This window comes from Mobula birostris, chromosome 7 (genome assembly GCF_030028105.1).
Source record: "Mobula birostris isolate sMobBir1 chromosome 7, sMobBir1.hap1, whole genome shotgun sequence".
In the NCBI taxonomy this organism is placed as follows: Eukaryota; Metazoa; Chordata; class Chondrichthyes; order Myliobatiformes; family Myliobatidae; genus Mobula; species Mobula birostris.
In genome coordinates this window covers 38,269,854-38,287,448 of record NC_092376.1, presented here as the reverse complement: position 1 = coordinate 38,287,448, position 17,595 = coordinate 38,269,854, and the positions used below count along the sequence as shown (strand labels likewise).

Sequence of the window (17,595 nt, the reverse complement as noted above, 5' to 3'; positions counted from 1 at the left end):
TTTAACTGAAGATGATAAAGAAGACCTATTTGAACCTAGTTACAGGTATTGTGATCAGTAGTAAGGAGGGTAAATGGGATGGACAAAGTAATCTCATGCTGTATTCTGATAAACAGACTCTCGACCAAGTTCTCCATCGCTTGAATATATTGATGAAATCGTGGCTTATTATATCTATTTTTCTAAAAGTTAGTCAAAAATAAAGACCTAATATATGTGCCTGTTATAAGGCCAAAGTACAGACCCAAAATACTATACACAAGAGAGATGCATACACTGGAAATCAGGATCACAACAAAATGTTGGAGGAACTCAGCGGGTCAGGCAGCACCTACGAAGGAAAATTGTCAGCAAGCTGCTTAGACGCTTCCTGACCTGCTGAGTTCCTCCAGTATTTTATACATTTTGACCCAAACTATCAGATGTTTCTCTCTTCACAGGTGCTCCTGCTCATGTACTTCTCGCATTTAACATTTTTATTTCACACTTTCAGCACTGTTCATCATAATACTTAAGCAATACAAAAACTTCTATGTCCAATTTTGCCAGGTTTCAAACATCCTTCCTGTGTAGTTCTTCCCTTCCATAAAAAAGCCTGTTAATTTTATAGGATGCCATTGCAATGTTAAACAAGATGCGCTGAGGCCTTAAGTAGCAAAAAAACTATGAATTAAACATTATGTAGAAACTCAGATGTAACTGGTTTTCAAATAAGTTCAAAATAAATTATTATTATGATTTCCAAAGCCAAAAACTAAGTAACAAATTAAGTCTGAGCACAAATTATGCACAGTATAAAATGAAACGAAATGGAATTGAATATACATTAAAAAGCTAACATTTTATTAATGTCCATGCAGAGCATGGTCAGAGCATAAAAATTTTAGTGGCTCAAGAGGGGAAATGAAAATTCAAAACAATAGATGCTAGAAATCTTAAGTAAAATCAGAAATGCTGGAAACACTCAGCAGGTCAGACAGGACCTGTAGGGAAAAAAATCTATGTTAATGTTTGCTGATTGACAATACCTCTGTACACAGTTAAAAGAAAAAGCTTTAAAAAATATTATTTGTTTTGAAAAGAGACAAACAAGTGAGGAACTTCATGGAGAGAGATAATGAATCAAATGAGAAAGGCTGATATCTACTTCAAGTTAAACAATATAAAATACAAATTTGCAACTCATTAGAAAGCAATAAATGTGCATATAGTTATTAAAATTTGCATGTCAATCTGGCAAATTACACTGCCTTTATGTTTTTATCGCTCCAGTAACAAACTGAATCTACTCATCTCCCACAGTAGCTTGCACAATTAAAATCTCAAAACAACTGAATTGTTAACTCAAACAGTTCAAATAATAAGTGCATCTTAAAGGGCTCAACAAAAAGGCCATTATTTAACTTGCAAATTAATAATCAAGCATTGTGATGTGTGAAAGCAGGGTCAAAATCTTATTTTTCCCATTGCACAGGAAACATCTTAGGATTCAGAAGCAATTAATGTGTAATTATTCAAGATTATGAATTTTAAGATTCATTTTTTCCTTGGTTGAAGGCTAATTGTGAATTCCTAATGTACTGAAAAATATTTGGAACTTTGAATTACAGTTTTTTTAAATGGTCTAACATTCAACTTTTTATAGTGTTAGAAGGAAATGACAGACTGCTACTTCAGACATACTCTAGTCATACACATTTTCCTATTTTAATTGGTATTTCACAAATAAACCATAAAGGTTTATCTTTTTAAGTCATAAATAGTACAGGTATAATTATCACACACAGTTATCTGATTGTTTTGGACTGAACGTGGTACAAATACGACATAGCAGTATCTAGCAAAGTTTAAATAAAGCAAGCTATACCTCTATTCTGGTTCCACTCATGAGCTTCCCCAAGGAGATGGGGTTCAAAGCAGTAGCCTCCCTTTAGACAGAAATAATCATCTGTGCTCAAGACCACACCATTAGGACACTGATCTATCAGCAACCTGTATGAGGAAATACCAAAAAAAAAATACTGGCAATTTGATTTCTTCCCCAAATATAATTCAAGGATCTAACAAGCATGGGTAATTTTACATGTTCAGTAGGTACTTAAAAAATGGGCTAATTTACTCTAGCATTATGATTTCTTTTTGTCTTTGAAGAGAGACATGGTAATGTTAACAGTGAGACAAAATTTCAAAAGCTGGTAAGAGTTATCAGCGTGATTATTTTTCCATGAACTATCTTGAAAAAGCAAAATATATTTGCCTCAAAATGTAATTTCAATTTGTCCTAATAGTTAGCAACTGATGTGGAGTCACTCAAAATCTGTAATGAATTACATTTTTCTGGATTTCCTCCCCAACTACACATACAACTAAACGTAATATAAGGTATGTCACATGCAAATTGATTGAAAAGCTGTATTAACTGTTTACAGTGATAAATCAATACTATTAATGCCAACACCAATTACCAACTTCAATTGCTTACCTGGTGCTTTTAGCTTATTCATTCCAACACAAATAACTTTAAATGAATAGACTACGCCTGTGAGAGACAACACCAAACGACTATTCAGCATTAAAGCATCCCTTTACCGGTGTGCTATTAACAATAAATCAGGAGACATGAAGATATGAAAGCAACACAGTAATACTATGTCATGGAAATTTTATTTTTCAAAAGTTGAAATAATCAGTTACAACACCACAGATTGATCAAGGAATTTTGCAGATTGGAATGTGCTCATTAATTTCAGACCAGAGGCTGAAAATTCAAGTGAAAAGAATTCTCTAACAATTTTGGTTCTGCAATTAATAGATAAATCTGGAAATAACGGTTGCAAGAAAAAGTATTTGAACCCCTTTCAGTTTCCTGGTTTTCTGCATTAATAATTCATAAAATGTGGTCTGATTTTCATCTAAGTCACAATAATGGACAAACAGTCTGCTTAAACTAATAACACACAAACAATTGTATTTCTTCTCGTTAATACTGAGTACAACATTTAAACAAACATAGTCTAGGTTCAAAAAAGTATGTGAACCTCTGGGGTAATGCCCTGTACAAAAGCTATTTGGAGTCAGGTGTTCCAATCAATGAGATGAGATTGGAGGTGCGGGTTGTAGAGCTGCCCTACCCTATATAATAAAAAGTGACACACAAAGTCAGGTTAATGACAGAGCCTGCTCTTCTCAAGAAAGATCTGTATATGTGCACTTTGCCTCGATCAAAACTTTCAGAGGACCTTAGAAGATTTGTAGAGAGGCATGAAACTGGAAAAGGCTACAAAAGCATTTCTAAAGACCTGAGTGAGACAGTAAGAGAAATTGTCTGCACAGAGGAACCGCTGCTCTCCAAAAAAACATTGCTGCATGTCTCAAGTTTGCAAAAGACCTGGATGTTCCACAATGTTCTGTGAACTTTTTGGCAGAAGTGCACACCGCTATGTTTGGAGGAAAAAGGGCACTGCACACAAACACCAAAACCTCATCCCGACTGTGAAGCGTGGTGGAAGGAGCATTATGGTTTGGCTGCTTTGCTGCCTCAGGGCCCAGAAAGCTTGCAATCATTGAGGGAATAATGAATTCAAAATTGTATCAAGATATTTTACAGGAGAATGTCATGGTAGTGGCCTGTCAGCTGAAGCTTAACAGAAAGTGGATGATGCAACGAAACAACGATCCAAAAGATAGATAGATAGATATACTTTATTAATCCCGAGGGAAATTTGGTTTTGTTACAGCCGCACCAACCAAGAAGAGAGCGTAAATATAGCAATACCAAAACCACCAACAATCAAACAGCAAAGTGCAAACTATGCCAGATGGAAAATAAGCCAGGACCAGTCTACTGGCTCAGGGTGTCTGACCCTCCACGGGAGGAGCTGCACGTTCGATGGCCACAGGCAGGAACAACCTCCCGTGCCGCCCAGTGTTGTAAGTCCAACAGTAAAAAGTTCAATATCCAGTCTGCAAACACGTTCCTCGATTGTAATATGACGCGGATTGCACCATCTGTTGTTAACCAGATCAGTAAGCACCCAACTCCTTTACGCTTACCGCTCTCAGTGCACTTCCGGTCAGCCGGAATGGTATTACCCACCGAAGTCCTCTTCTCCATATGTCTCTGTTGTCTCGACCCGGTCCTCTTTCCTCGACTTTGTGATCCCCCTCTGCACCCTCTGTGTGTTTTCCTCCTGATTTCAGCAGGGGTGTCCGCCGCTCTGCTCGCTAAACCGGCCGGCATTAGCTGGAATACACAATGCGACCTTGCTTCTGTCCCGCGTGTCAGGATGTAACCATTTCCAGCGCTAAAAAAAACCCAAATAAAACTCTCTCTACCAGCATGTTAGAGAGGGTGCAGCTTTGACGTGTTACCAGGAGGAAAAAAAACACAAGAGTAAATCAACAGCAGAATGGTTTAAAAAGAAAAAAAACTGTGTTTAGAAATGGCCAAGTCAGAGTCCAGACCTTAACCCAATTGAGATGCTGTGGCATGACCCGAAGAGGGCTGTTCGTGTAAGGTATCCCCTAAATACTGATGAACTGGAACAGTATTTTTAAAATGGAGGAATGGTCTAAAACTCCTCTTCACCATTGCGCATGTCTGATCAACAGCTATAGGAAACAGTTGATAAAGGTTATTGCTGCTAAAAGAGCTTCTACCAGTTATTACATACAAAGGTTCACATACTTTTTCCAACGTGGACTGTGAATGATTAAACAATGTGTTCAATAGAGACATGAGAAGTACAATTGTTTTGTGTGTTATTAGTTCAGGCAGATTGTATTAATTGTGACTACATTTTATGAGTAATTAATGCAGAAAGGGTTCACAAACCTTTTCTTGCAACAGTATAACAAATACTCAAGAGAAATTCCCAAATCTGCTTTGAATGCAATAAATGACTGAATCTCAAACACCAGGAAACCTGCAGATGCTGGAATTTAAGGCAACACACATAAAAGTTGCTGGTGAACGCAGCAGGCCAGGCAGCGTCTATAGGAAGAGGTACAGTCAATGTTTCCGACCGAGACCCTTCGTCAGGACTAACTGAAAGAAGAGATAGTAAGAGAAAGTGGGAGGGAGAGGGGGAGATCCAAAATGATAGAAGACAGGAGGGGGAGGGATGGAGCTAAGAGCTGGAAAGTTGATTGGCAAAAGGGATATGAGAGGATCATGGGACGAGGCCTAGGGAGAAAGAAAGGGGGAGGGGGAAGCCCAGAGGATGGGCAAGGAGTATAGTGAGAGGGACAGAAGGAGAAAAAGGAGAGAGAAAAAAAAATAATAATAAATGAATAACGGATGGGGTACGAAGGGGAGGTGGGGCATTAACGGAAGTTAGAGAAGTCAATATTCATGCCATCAGGTTGGAGGCTACCCAGAGGGGATATAAGGTGTTGTTCCTCCAACCTGAGTATGGCTTCATCTTGACAGTAGAGGAGGCCGTGGATGGACATATCAGAATGGGAATGGGATGTGGAGTTAAAATGTCTGGCCACTGGGAGATCCTGCTTTCTCTGGCGGACAGAGCGTAGGTGTTCAGCTAAACAGTCTCCCAGCCTGCGTCAGGTCTCGCCAATATATAGAAGGCCGCATCAGGAGCACCAGACGCAGTATATCACCCCAGCCGACTCACAGGTGAAGTGGCGCCTCACCTGGAAGGACTGTCTGGGGTGTCGCCTCACGTGATATACTGCATCCAGTGCTCCCGATGCAGCCTTCTATATATTGGTGAGACCCAGCACAGGCTAGGAGACCGTTTCGCTGAACATCTACGCTCTGTCCACCAGAGAAAGCAGGATCTCCCAGTGACCGCACATTTTAATTCCATGTCCCATTCCCATTCTGATATGTCCATCCACAGCCTTCTCTACTGTCAAGATGAAGCCATACTCAGATTGGACGAACACCACCTTATATCCCGTCTGGGTAGCCTCCATCCTGATGGCATGAGCATTGACTTCTCAAACTTCCGTTAATGCCCCACCTCCCCTTCGTACCCCATCCGTTATTTATTTATTTATTTATTTATTTTTATTATTAATTTTTTCCCCTCTCTCTCCTTTTTCTCCCTCTGTCCCTCTCACTATACTCCTTGCCCATCTTCTGGGCTTCCCCCTCCCCCTTTCTTTCTCCCTAGGCCTCCCATCCCATGATCCTCTCATACCCCTTTTGCCAATCAACTTTCCAGCTCTTAGCTCCATCCCTTCCCTCTCCTGTCTTCTCCTATCATTTCGGATCTCCCTCTCCCCCTCCCCTTCTCAAATCTCTTACTATCTCTTCTTTCAGTTAGTCCTGACGAAGGGTCTCAGCCCGAAACGTTGACTGTACCTCTTCCTATAGATGCTGCCTGGCCTGCTGCGTTCACCACCAATTTTAATGATTGAATCTCCTTAGTTCTCAAAAAAATTTTTCAAAGAATCACTGGTTTGTTTAAAGAAATTCCTCCAGAATATCTGCCTGAAATCACTTGGTTTCATTTTGAAACTATTATTCCCAATTCTGGACCTCTGACAAGGGAAAACATCCTCTTTCTATCTAGCTATCCTGTAAAGTAATTCGAGTGTGTTGTATGTCTCACTGTAGTTATCTTTCACTCTTTTAAGCTCTACTGAAGGGGGCCAGTATCTTAAACTTTCCTCATTTGACAGACCTGTCATCCGCAGGAACCAATCTGGTTGTATTTATCTGCACTCCCTCTATTGCAATTATATTTTTTATAATTATGGTCTATATAATTACAGCAATATATATTATTGCCACTCTTTCTTAAGGGCCACTTTACAAAAAAAAATCCCCTTTTCAAGGCACACTATAAATCTATCTATTGAATTCCCAATCAATATTGATGTTTCACTCTTCCTCCATCTCTCCTGTGCAGATGTGCCATGCTCCCAATTCTGCTTGTACTCTCCTGAAGAGCCAACACCTTTACCAATATCCAAAAGGGAAATTTGAAAAACAAACTGCAGTCTGAAATAAAAACAGAAAATGCTGGAACATCCAGCAGGTCAGGAAGCATCTGTGAAAAGAGAAACAGAGTTAATATACCAGGTCAGAGAATCTTCATAAGAAACAGGAAGAAAGATTAATAAGAACAATTTTAAGTTACAAAGGTGGCAGGGGGAATAGACGGACCAAAGGGAACATTTTTATAGTGTAAATCAAGGTCAAAGGCATATTAGGGCAGTAAGAGAGTAATTATGCTCTTTGTGTTATATGTTACCAAAAAGTAGGGTAAGACTTGCCCAAGATCAGGTTGCAATTAAAGGGCAGAACTAATATCACATATAGCAGGAGCAGCCAGTTCTCATACAGGCAGAACTGTCCTGGGCCCCATACACTAATGTAATCACGAGGAAGGCATGACAGCAACTCTTCATGAGTTTGGTATGTCACCTCAGACTACAAATTTCTATTGTATGCTCAAGAGCATTCTGACTGGTTGCATCACAACCTGGTACAGAGGCTCCAAAGCACAAGATTACAAGAAACTGCAGAGTTTCAGCACAGGCACAGGCCTCCCCACCAAAGGATATCTTCAAGAGGCAGCATCTTAAGATGGCAGCATCCATTATTAAGGAACCTCACCATCCAGGATCTGTCCTCTTCTCATTCTCTACATGAGTTCTACTGTCGATGAAGAGGTACGAGAACGTCAAGACCCAAACTTAATGAATTAGGAACAGCTTCCTCCATTCACTCCATCATCAGATTTCTAAACAGTCTACAAATGTTACCTCATTGTTCTTATTTTGTGCCATTTATTTTGTAATTGATAGTGCTGACCACATTAGCTAAAGCTGGAAAAACTGACAGTCTGGAGGACTTCAACATGTTTATACAGAAGGTGGGGTGTTCAGTGGGATTGCAGTGAACACTCTGTAACAGTGCATAAGACACACACAGAAATTTCAGATTGGGAGTGGAATGAAAAGTTAAAATGGTAGGTAACTATAGCTTAGGATCACTCCTATGAACAGAATTTAAGCATTTTGTAGAGTGATTAACTAGCACACGTTTGGTTTCTCCAACAGAGGGGACAACATTGTGAATGGCAAATGCAGAACACTAGACTGGAAGAAGTGTAAGTGAATCACTGCTTCACCTGCAAGTACTGTTTGGGAAGGGAAGAGATGAAAGTGTAAGTATTGTATCTCATATGGCTAACAGGTCAGGTCCTCATGACCTGACCTGAAGTATAACTGGACACCTGCAGCACAGAAGTGTGATCAGCTTGGACCTGAATTTTTTAAATTATTATTATTCACTCAATGAACGTGAGCTTTGCAGGCTGAGCCAGCATTTAAAGGTCCACCCCTAATTTCCCTTGAGAAGGTGTGGTGAGCTGACTCCTCGAACCACTACAATCCTTGACGTGCCTATGCCCAAAATGCAGTTGGAAAGGCAGTTCCAAGATGTTGCCCAGTGACAGAGAAGATACAGTTATATACATTTCCAAGTCAGATGCAGCTTAGAGGGCTACTTCTGATGGTATTCCCATGCTTTTGCTGTTCTTGTCCTTCTTGCTGGTATAGGTTGTGGGTTTGGAAGTCAGTGTTTAAGAAGTCTTGGCGAGTTTTTGCAGTGCATCCTGTAATCTCTAGACAGTGCTGCTACTGTAGATTGGTGAAGTGAAGTGAGTGAACAGTTGTGGATGAGGTGCCTTTCAAGGCTGCTATATCCCGCATGATGTCAAGCTGCTTGGGAGCTGCCGAAGCTGCACTCACCCTGGTTAGTGCAATTCCATCCCACTCATGACTTGAGCCTTGTTGATGGTTAACAAGGCTTCAGGGTATTAGGAGATGACTTATTCAATGAACATTTCTTGGCTCTGACCATCTTTTGTAACCACATTTTGCATATGGTTACTCCAGTTCAGCTTCTGACCAATGGTAACTGCCAGGAAACTGACAGTAAGGGATTCAGTGATGGTAATGTCATTGAATGTCAGGGGATGAAAGCTGAATCCTTTCTTGTTGGATATAGTTATTGCCTTGTATCTGACAGAGTATCATTATGGATACACGTCCAAAAATAAGAAATTTGGAAGAGAATCTGTTATTGGATATTTGTATCCTACAGAGAATATTAGAATCATAGTCTAAGTAACCATAAATTTTGGAAACAATTCTGGCATTACAGTGCACAAATTTAAAACTATAAACTTGCATCAAGCTTTCAGAGAAAATCCAACCATTAATAAATTTAATCCTTTTGGCCTAATCAAATAACTTCAGTTATCTTTAAGCTAATTAGATACATATTTCAAAATATTCTACATGAACAAATTAAAATAAATCACTCTGGTATTATCTCAAGCATGGTTGAAATAAAGTTTCATTTTGATGTTATACTACTATATTAAAAATTCATTTGAACATATTTATGTCAACAAAAACAAAATATAAATGACCTGGGTGAAAACATGGATAGATGAGTTAGTAAGTTCACAATGATACAAAGATTAGTGGCGTTATGGATATAGCCAGATATAAATCAATTCCCGATATGGGCAGAGAAATGGCAGATAGAGTTTAATTTGCTCTATTATGAGGTGTTGCACTTTGGGAAATCAAATATATAGGGACAGTGTACTGTAAATAGAAAGATCCTTAACAGTGTTGATGTACAGAGGGATCCTAGGGTCAAAGTCCATAACTCCTTGAAAGTGCATGCACAGGTTGTTTTGAGTCATAAAGAAGGAATAGGGAGGGCTTCCCTTTATTAGATGGGGCATTAAGTTCTAGAGTCAAGAAGTTATGTTGCAGCTTTGTTAAGCTTCAACTGCAGTATTGCATTCAATTTTGGTCATCCCACTATGGGAAGGATGAGGTGGCTTTGGACAGCATGCAGAAGAGGTTTACCATGATACTGTCTAGATCAGAGGTTGCACAAAACTGTTTTGTCTGAAGCAGCAGAGGCTGAGGGGATATCTGATGGAGGATAATAACATTATAAAATGTATAGATTATCAGTTGGTATCTTTCTCCCCCTGGAGTCAAAATGTCTAATACTTAAATGAGAAGGGTAACTTCAAAGAACATGTACAGGGCAAGACCCTTCTCTCGCACCCCCCCTCCACCCCACCACACACACACACAATGGTGGCTGCCCGGATAGTGCAACCAGAGGCCAATAAAATAGAGGCTCTTAGATAGACACATGAATGTGGGTGAAAAGAGGGATATGGGCATTTTGTAGGCAGAAGGGATTAGCTTTAGGCATACAATTACTCGTTTAGTTCAGTACAATATTGCAGGCTGAAGGGTTGTTCCTATACTGTGCTATTCTATGTTCTAATACTGAAGTTTATCCAGACCAAAATACTCTTTCAGATAACTAACAGATTACACATCCTATTCAATAGATGCAGATTTCTCCAAGTGCAAGCAGTTAAACCAATAAAACAATTAGATTTTTTTTTGAAACCAACGAATGCATTTCAAACAACTGGAACAAACTTACCGTGATAGTGTAGATTTTCCAGAGCCTGGAGGACCTCGCATAAATATAAGCAGTTTATCTCCAACACCTGGATTTGTAAGTTGCTCTGCCTGTTGATATTGCTGACACAAACTGGGCTTTAACATAATCTGCTGGTGCGTGGTATTTTCGTGTGGGCCATAGTTGTGAAAATATCTAGACTGTATCATACAGTTATTAATAGGCTGTGTCTGCAAAATATTACTCTCATTTTTTCTCGAAAATGCTATAATGTTAGCATCATCAATGTAACTATTACTTAGTAGTGTTTGGTCATATGAAAAAGGAGGTAGCCCACGTGGTAAGACATTGCATCTTTGATCAGCAAGTGGTGCATTGAACCTTGGCAGGGGAGGTCCTTGAGGACCTATGAAAGTCTGTGGTTGGTTCCACTGAGATCTTGCAGGGGCTAGCGTGTCATTCCAATGTACTGAATAGGGGTATTCAGTTGTTAAAATTTGTGAATGTGGGTCATTTAATATTCTAGATGTATGTTGCACACCTGCAATTCTTCTGCAAGCCTTAATAGTTGTACTTAATCTATTATTCATCATATCTTCATTTTCTGCTGAACCTTGTGGATAATCCACAGATCCATTTGCAAGCAATTCAGTCTCACTTTCAATCTTTTCCAATTCTTGATAAAATAACTTTAATTCATTTTCAATTTCAGATGGGTTTCCAGGCACAGTAATACTATTCTTCTCTTTAGATGGTGTAGTGTCCTCATTGAATATAGAAGCAGCTGACAGTTCTTTCTCTTTGTTATCTCCCTGCAAATTCTGATTGCTGTGTGGTGTAGGACCATCAGTTTCAGTTTGTTGGTGAGCACCATCTGTTTTTTCCTTCACAGTCAGTTCAGAGTTGCTTTCAATTTCCGTAGTAGTGGTCTCTGTTTTTTGTCTTTTAGAACTTGGACTACTTTCTCCATCACTCAATTCGAAAGACTCCGTATTAACCTCAGAACCAGGCATCTACAAACATGAATGATGGTTAAAAAGTGGAAACAAGTTTCTACTGAGTATTATCTTATAAGATGTAACTTATAAACTGTATATTTAGAAGCTTATAATTACTCACTGCCCAACAAAAAAGGAAGAACTTTCTAAATGTGAAAAATTAGTGCTATTTCAGTTTAAATCAATCATTTGCACAAAAAACTGTTGAAGGAACAGTTTGAATGCTTGAATGCACAAAGCCAAACTCTTCAAATTTTTATTTTTCAAATTTGAAATTATTCTGATTTCAAGATAATTTATTCTCCTTTCATTCCTTAATTGGTAAAAAGGATATTTTTTTCAATTCTTAAATTTCAATCTCATGGGCAATTTGTCAGGAAATATACATTTTATTTTTGAATCAGGTTTACCATTTCAAAGTTCAAAGTAAATTTATTCTCAAAATATATATATGTCACCATATACATCCCTGAGAGTACTTTTCTTGTGGGTAATCACAGTAAGTACAAGCAGCACAATAGAATCAATGAAAGGTTGCACACAACAGGATGGACAACAATCAATGTGCGAAAAAAAAACCCCAACAAACTACAAATACAAAAAGGGGGGGGGGGGGAAGAAATAATGAAAAATAAATAAACAATAAATATTGAGAAGATGAGTTAAACAGTCCTTGAAAATAAGTCCACAGGCTGTGGGAACAGCTCGGTGATGGGAGAGTGAAGTTATCCCCTCTGTTTCAAGAGCCTGATGGTTGAGGGATATTAACCGTTTCTGAACCTAGTGGTGAACCTTCTTCCTGATGGCAGCAGAGAGAGTATGGCCTCGATGGTGGGTGTCCTCACTAATGTATGCTGCTTTCCTGTGACAGCATTCCATTTAGATTTGCGCAGTAGTGGGGAGGGTTTTACCTGTGATGGACTGGGCTGTATCCATATTTTGTAGGCTTTACTGTACAAGAGCATTGGTGTGTCAGAGTTTTAGATGCCAACTTATCTTCACAAACTTATTAGAAAGTAGAGGCAATGCTGGGCCTTCTTCGTAATAGCACTTATGTGCTGGACAGATCCTCTGAAATAATAACACCGAGCAACTTAAAATTGCTGACCCTTTCCACCTCTGATCCCTCAATGAAGACTGACTCATGGACCTCCAGTTTCCTCCTCCTGGAGTCAATAATCATCTCCCTGGTCTTGCTCACACTGAGTGAGAGATTGTGTTATGGCACTACGCAGCTAGATTTTCAATCTCTCTCCTATATACTGATTTGTCACCACCTCTGATTTGTCAAACAACAGCGGTGTCGTCAGCAAATTTAAATATGGTATTGGAGCTGTGCTAACCTCATAGTCATAAGTAAAAAGCAAGCAGAGCAGGGGGGTGGGAAGTACACAGCCTTGTGATGCTGAGAGAGATTTTGGAGGTGATGTTGTTGCTAATTCAAACTGACTGGGGTCTGTAGGTAAGGAAACCCAGGATCCAGTTACACAAGGAGGTACTGAGGCCTAGGACCTGAAGTTTATTGATTAACCTTGAGGGATTTCAAAAAGCAAATACTTCTTGCTCTGCTATGAATTCTGCACCTGCTCTGCAACTGAAAGTCAGGTAAGCACAAGACAGGTTATTAGTTTAGCAATTTATTTTGATTATTAGAAGTCAGTTAGAATAGATGTTAAAATACAGGTAACCAGACATGTTTAAACACAGTAGTTAAACTAGCTAGAGATAAAATAGAATTGCTTCTTTCCATCATGTATGTTGCCGACACCAAGCCCTGATGACTTATTAATTAATCTACATGCGGAGTGAATACAAATATCATCTTCAAAATTTAAAAAAAAGCAGAAATGCAAAGCTTCCTTTTACCAAACATGTTCTGCTATACAACGAAACAAAATTCTAGATTAATTAGGTCAGGCAACACCTACAGAGGGAGGGAAGAAGAGTTTAGGTTCTATTGTTCCTTCACTTTTAAGACTACAAATAGCCAGAGTTATGCTAGTTAAAGGGTTAAAGATTGTAAACAAAGTGAGGGGAATGAAGGAGATAACAAAAGGCAAGGTCTGTGATCTTGGAGGCAGGAGAAAATAAATCACAAAAGGGATAATAAATCAAGCAAATGTGGTAGGTGCCGTTTAAATAATAAGAAACATTTACTTATAGTAATCCAATCACAAATAAGAGAAAAATCTGCAGATGCTGGAAATCCAAGCAACAGACAAAAAACGTCGGAGGAACTCAGCAGCCCAGGCAGCACCTATGGAAAAGAGTACAGTCAATGTTTTGGGCAGAGACCCTTCAGAGGGAGGGTCTTCCTGCTGAAGGGTCTCAGCCTGAATCATCAACTGTACTCTTTTCCATAGATGCCACCTGGCCTGCTGAGTTCCTCCAGCATTTTGTGTGTGTTACTTACAGTAATGGTAACTTGATTCAAATAAAAAATCATATTTCTTGCCAGTTTGAAACATACCAAAATTACCCATGAGTTTAAAATTCAGAAAATTCAATATGCATTTTTTCATTTTTACACAATCAAGGAATTAAAGGAGAATTTCTGAATAACTTCCAAGTTTGAAAAGTTTGGTGACATGATCTATCCGAATAAGGTCTATGTTCATGCAAATTAATTTAAATGCTAAAATATGCAATGATGTTAGAAAGCTGAATTAAAAATTGCAGAAACACTGTCAGGATTTGATCAACGCAATGTTGGGTCTTGAAGCCTGTAATTCACATGGTTAGAAGAGGCATTATATTAATGTAGATGTAAAGGGAAAATGCAATGTTTTGGAAGTTTTTAAATACAGGAAACTGAAACACAAGAGATTCTGCACATACGAGCAACACACATCAAAGTTGCTGGTGAACGCAGCAGGCCAGGACACATTCTGCACATGCTGGTAGACTTAAATAACACACAAAATGCTGTGGGAGCTAAGCAGGATAGGCAACATCTACAGAGAGAAATTAACCTTGATGAATGTTGCCTGATCAGCTCAGTTCTCCCAGTATCCTATTATAGGAAATTGAAAACTAAGTCATGCTGAGGGCACAAATGTCTGCAATGACGCACATGCATACAAATTGGCAAAAGAGTGGCAGGTGGCATATAGAGGGGAAATTCGAAGTTAGTAGTTGAATGGAAGGATCCTAAAAAGAGGTTGGGGTAGGTGCTGTTGTACATCAGACAAAGACAGTAGGAAGAGAGATTAATAGATTTTTGGATAATAAAAGGGAAGCAAGAAATATAGAATTAGTGCAGGAAAGTGGTGCCAAGGTAAAAGGTCAATAATAACCTCACTGCGTGGCAGTGCAGGCACGACAGACATTAAATGAGCAGTTCTGTTTATTTATGTATTATTGTGTAATCTGAACAGTCCTGAATTCTTCACTCAAGGATTTTCTTGCCAGCTACGGTGCAGGAAGGTTCATTATATTAATTCCTGTGATGAGGTGTTTGTCGTCAAACTTGTGAGGAGGGAAAACTCAGCAGAATTAGTTGATGCATCCATGAGTTTAAGAAAATAAAGAGGTAATATCACTGGAATATGGAGTTTGACAGGAGATATATATATCCTTGGTGGAAGAATATAGTACAGGTTGAGAACCTTTCATCCAAAATGCTTGGAACGAAGTGTTTTGGATTTCAGTATAAGCGGTAGCTTTTCTATGTTTCTATGAGATAGTTTAGAAGCATCATTTCCAACTCTGAATTTATGCGCTTCTGGTAAGCAGTCTTTGTCTTACACTTGTTCATCACATGTGTACTGATGCAGCCATTCAGCATGTTAGATTTTCATCAGTGACAATCTTGGCAAACTCATCAATGAATTTCTCTGCTGCTTCATGATCAGCAAATGCTTTAATCTTTAAAATTTAATGCCATGCCTTTTCTTAAATTTCTGCAACCAGCCAGATGAGTATTCACACCTTCAATTTTCAGTTCATCGTATAGATCTTTGCTTGTTTCCTGATCAGTACACCGATAAGTGGCATATGTTCACTCCAAGATGGACAAGTCACTCTTTCCATACACAATTGAGATCCTCACTCATTTTTCATTAACTTCTGTTCATTACATATGTGAGGTCACTTCTCAGAAGCTCCTGTAGTGCACAAAGACCTGCGCATAACCCGGGAACCTTCCAAGCACTTTGTGGAATTTACCATTTGTGACATCATGTCAGAACTCAAAAAAAATTTTGAATTTTGGAGTTTGTGAATTTTCGAAATTTAGATAAGGGGTACTCAACCTATATTATGGTCTAAAGATATAGAGCTTAGCACTTGTGAATAACAAGGCTAACATATATTGTTGAACCATAGAGAACGATTAAAGCTCATGGGCAATACATGGAAAATGGAACATTCCAATAAATCTCAATATTAGCTCCAAGCTCAAAAGAACTGAGACCAATGATCAGGCTGGCAAACCAAAAGCAACAACAAAGCGATCTGCTTATCCCAACACAGGTGCTTTCTAACTTGCAGAGTAAAGGTTTCAACAACTTTCTGTTTAATTTCCGATCTGCCCTGATACTATACTGGTGGTAGGCTGTTAGAATGTACTTACTGAATCTTTTATGTGTTAGAAACAGATAAAAGGAGGAATAGAAATGAAGTGATAAGTAACTTAACAGTGCACTTTATAAACAACCAAACACGAGGAAATCTGCAGATGCTGGAATTTGTATCTCTTCCTAGAGGTGCTGCCTGGCCTGCTGCGTTCACCAGCAACTTTTATGTGTGTTGCTTATAAACAACCAATGTAGTTTTCAATCACCAATTACTGACAAATCGAGATCTTTTGAAGTGTGAAAACCACAGTGAATAAGACGTCTCAAACAAACAAAACGCATATATTTTCTTCACGGATAATCTATGAAAGACCTAGACTTCGACGTCTGATACAAGGAACTTTGAGGCCATGGCCCAACTAAAACAGCAGAAACGTAGTATTCCTGGACTTGGTTTCCTCAAAGATTCATCTTTTCCAGTCAGTTTCCCTGTAAAGCAATGCGAACGAGAACTACAATCACATATTACAAAATTCTTAGCTAATTCTGAAGTACGTGTGTTTATAACCCTGGAGCACTGGGGCGTCGTAACAAGGCCAAAGATTCATCCTTTCACATCAACATTTCTGTTTTCAACCAAATAAGCTAAAACAACAACAACAACAACACAGAACGGATCAACGGTAAACTCACCGTTACTAAGACAAGTTTATGCGTGAAAATCCTTTCTTTTTAAAAAACAGCCTTTTATAACATTGCTCAAATTCGACGTATCACAACGGAAAATGGCCGACCTGTCATCGTCATTCGTCAACAGCATGCTGGGAGTTGTAGTTCACTCACAACACTGTGTCAATGAACATGCTAATCAGCCATGCTGCTGAACTCTACAGATATAAGAGCTTGCAGGTGCTGGAATCTGAAGCAACAATCTCCTGAAGGAACTCAGCAGATCAAGCATCATCTGTGGGGAAAATTAACTGTTGATGTTTCAGGTCAAAACCCTGCATTAATCTTGAGTTTTTCCAATAGATTTAAATTTAAAGTAAAATTTATTATCAGAGTCACCCCATACAGCCCTGAGATTCTTTTAATACTTAGCAAATCTGTAGAACAGTAACTGTGAACAGGATCAATGGACAACAAACTATGCAAATAGAAATATAAATAAATGTACTCAATGTTTGGGAGGGACTGCGCCGAATCCAGTACTTTTTGTAGGATTTTCTGCTCAAAGGCATTGGTGTTCCCATACCAGGCCTCCACACTATCTGGTAGTGACCACCACCATCTCCTTCACCATAGCGATGGATAGGGATAGGAGCAGACAATTTGGGAAAACAAATGTTTTTAGGGTAGGAGGAAATATGATGCTATTAGGTAGGAACTTGGGAGCATAAATTGGGACCAGATGTTCTCAAGGAAATGCACGGCAGAAATGTGGCAAATGTTCAGGGAACATTTGCATGGAGTTCTGCAAAGGTATGTTCCATTGTGGCAGGAAAAGGATGGTAAAGTTAAAGAACCATGGTATACAGAGTATGTAAAAAATCTAGCTAAGAAGAAGAGAAAAAGCTTATGAAAGGTTCAAGAAACTAGGTATTATTAGAGCTCTAGAAAATTACAAGGTTGCTAG

At 38.9% G+C, this 17,595-nt stretch overlaps 1 protein-coding gene across 1 annotated transcript in view; it reads right to left on the bottom strand.

Moving 5' to 3' along the window:
• LOC140200119 (NEDD4-binding protein 2-like 2) overlaps positions 1–16,753 on the bottom strand; it is a 33,248-nt gene extending 16,495 nt beyond the window's left edge. The window contains exons 1-3 of the mRNA XM_072262929.1: positions 16,653–16,753; positions 10,466–11,457; positions 1,868–1,992 (exon numbers count right to left, since the gene is read on the bottom strand). Of these exons, the coding sequence (XP_072119030.1) occupies positions 1,868–1,992; positions 10,466–11,457 (1,117 nt within the window). The 5' untranslated portion in view covers positions 16,653–16,753. The remainder of the gene's footprint in view (positions 1–1,867; positions 1,993–10,465; positions 11,458–16,652) is intronic.
• Between the last annotated feature and the right edge of the window lie 842 nt (positions 16,754–17,595).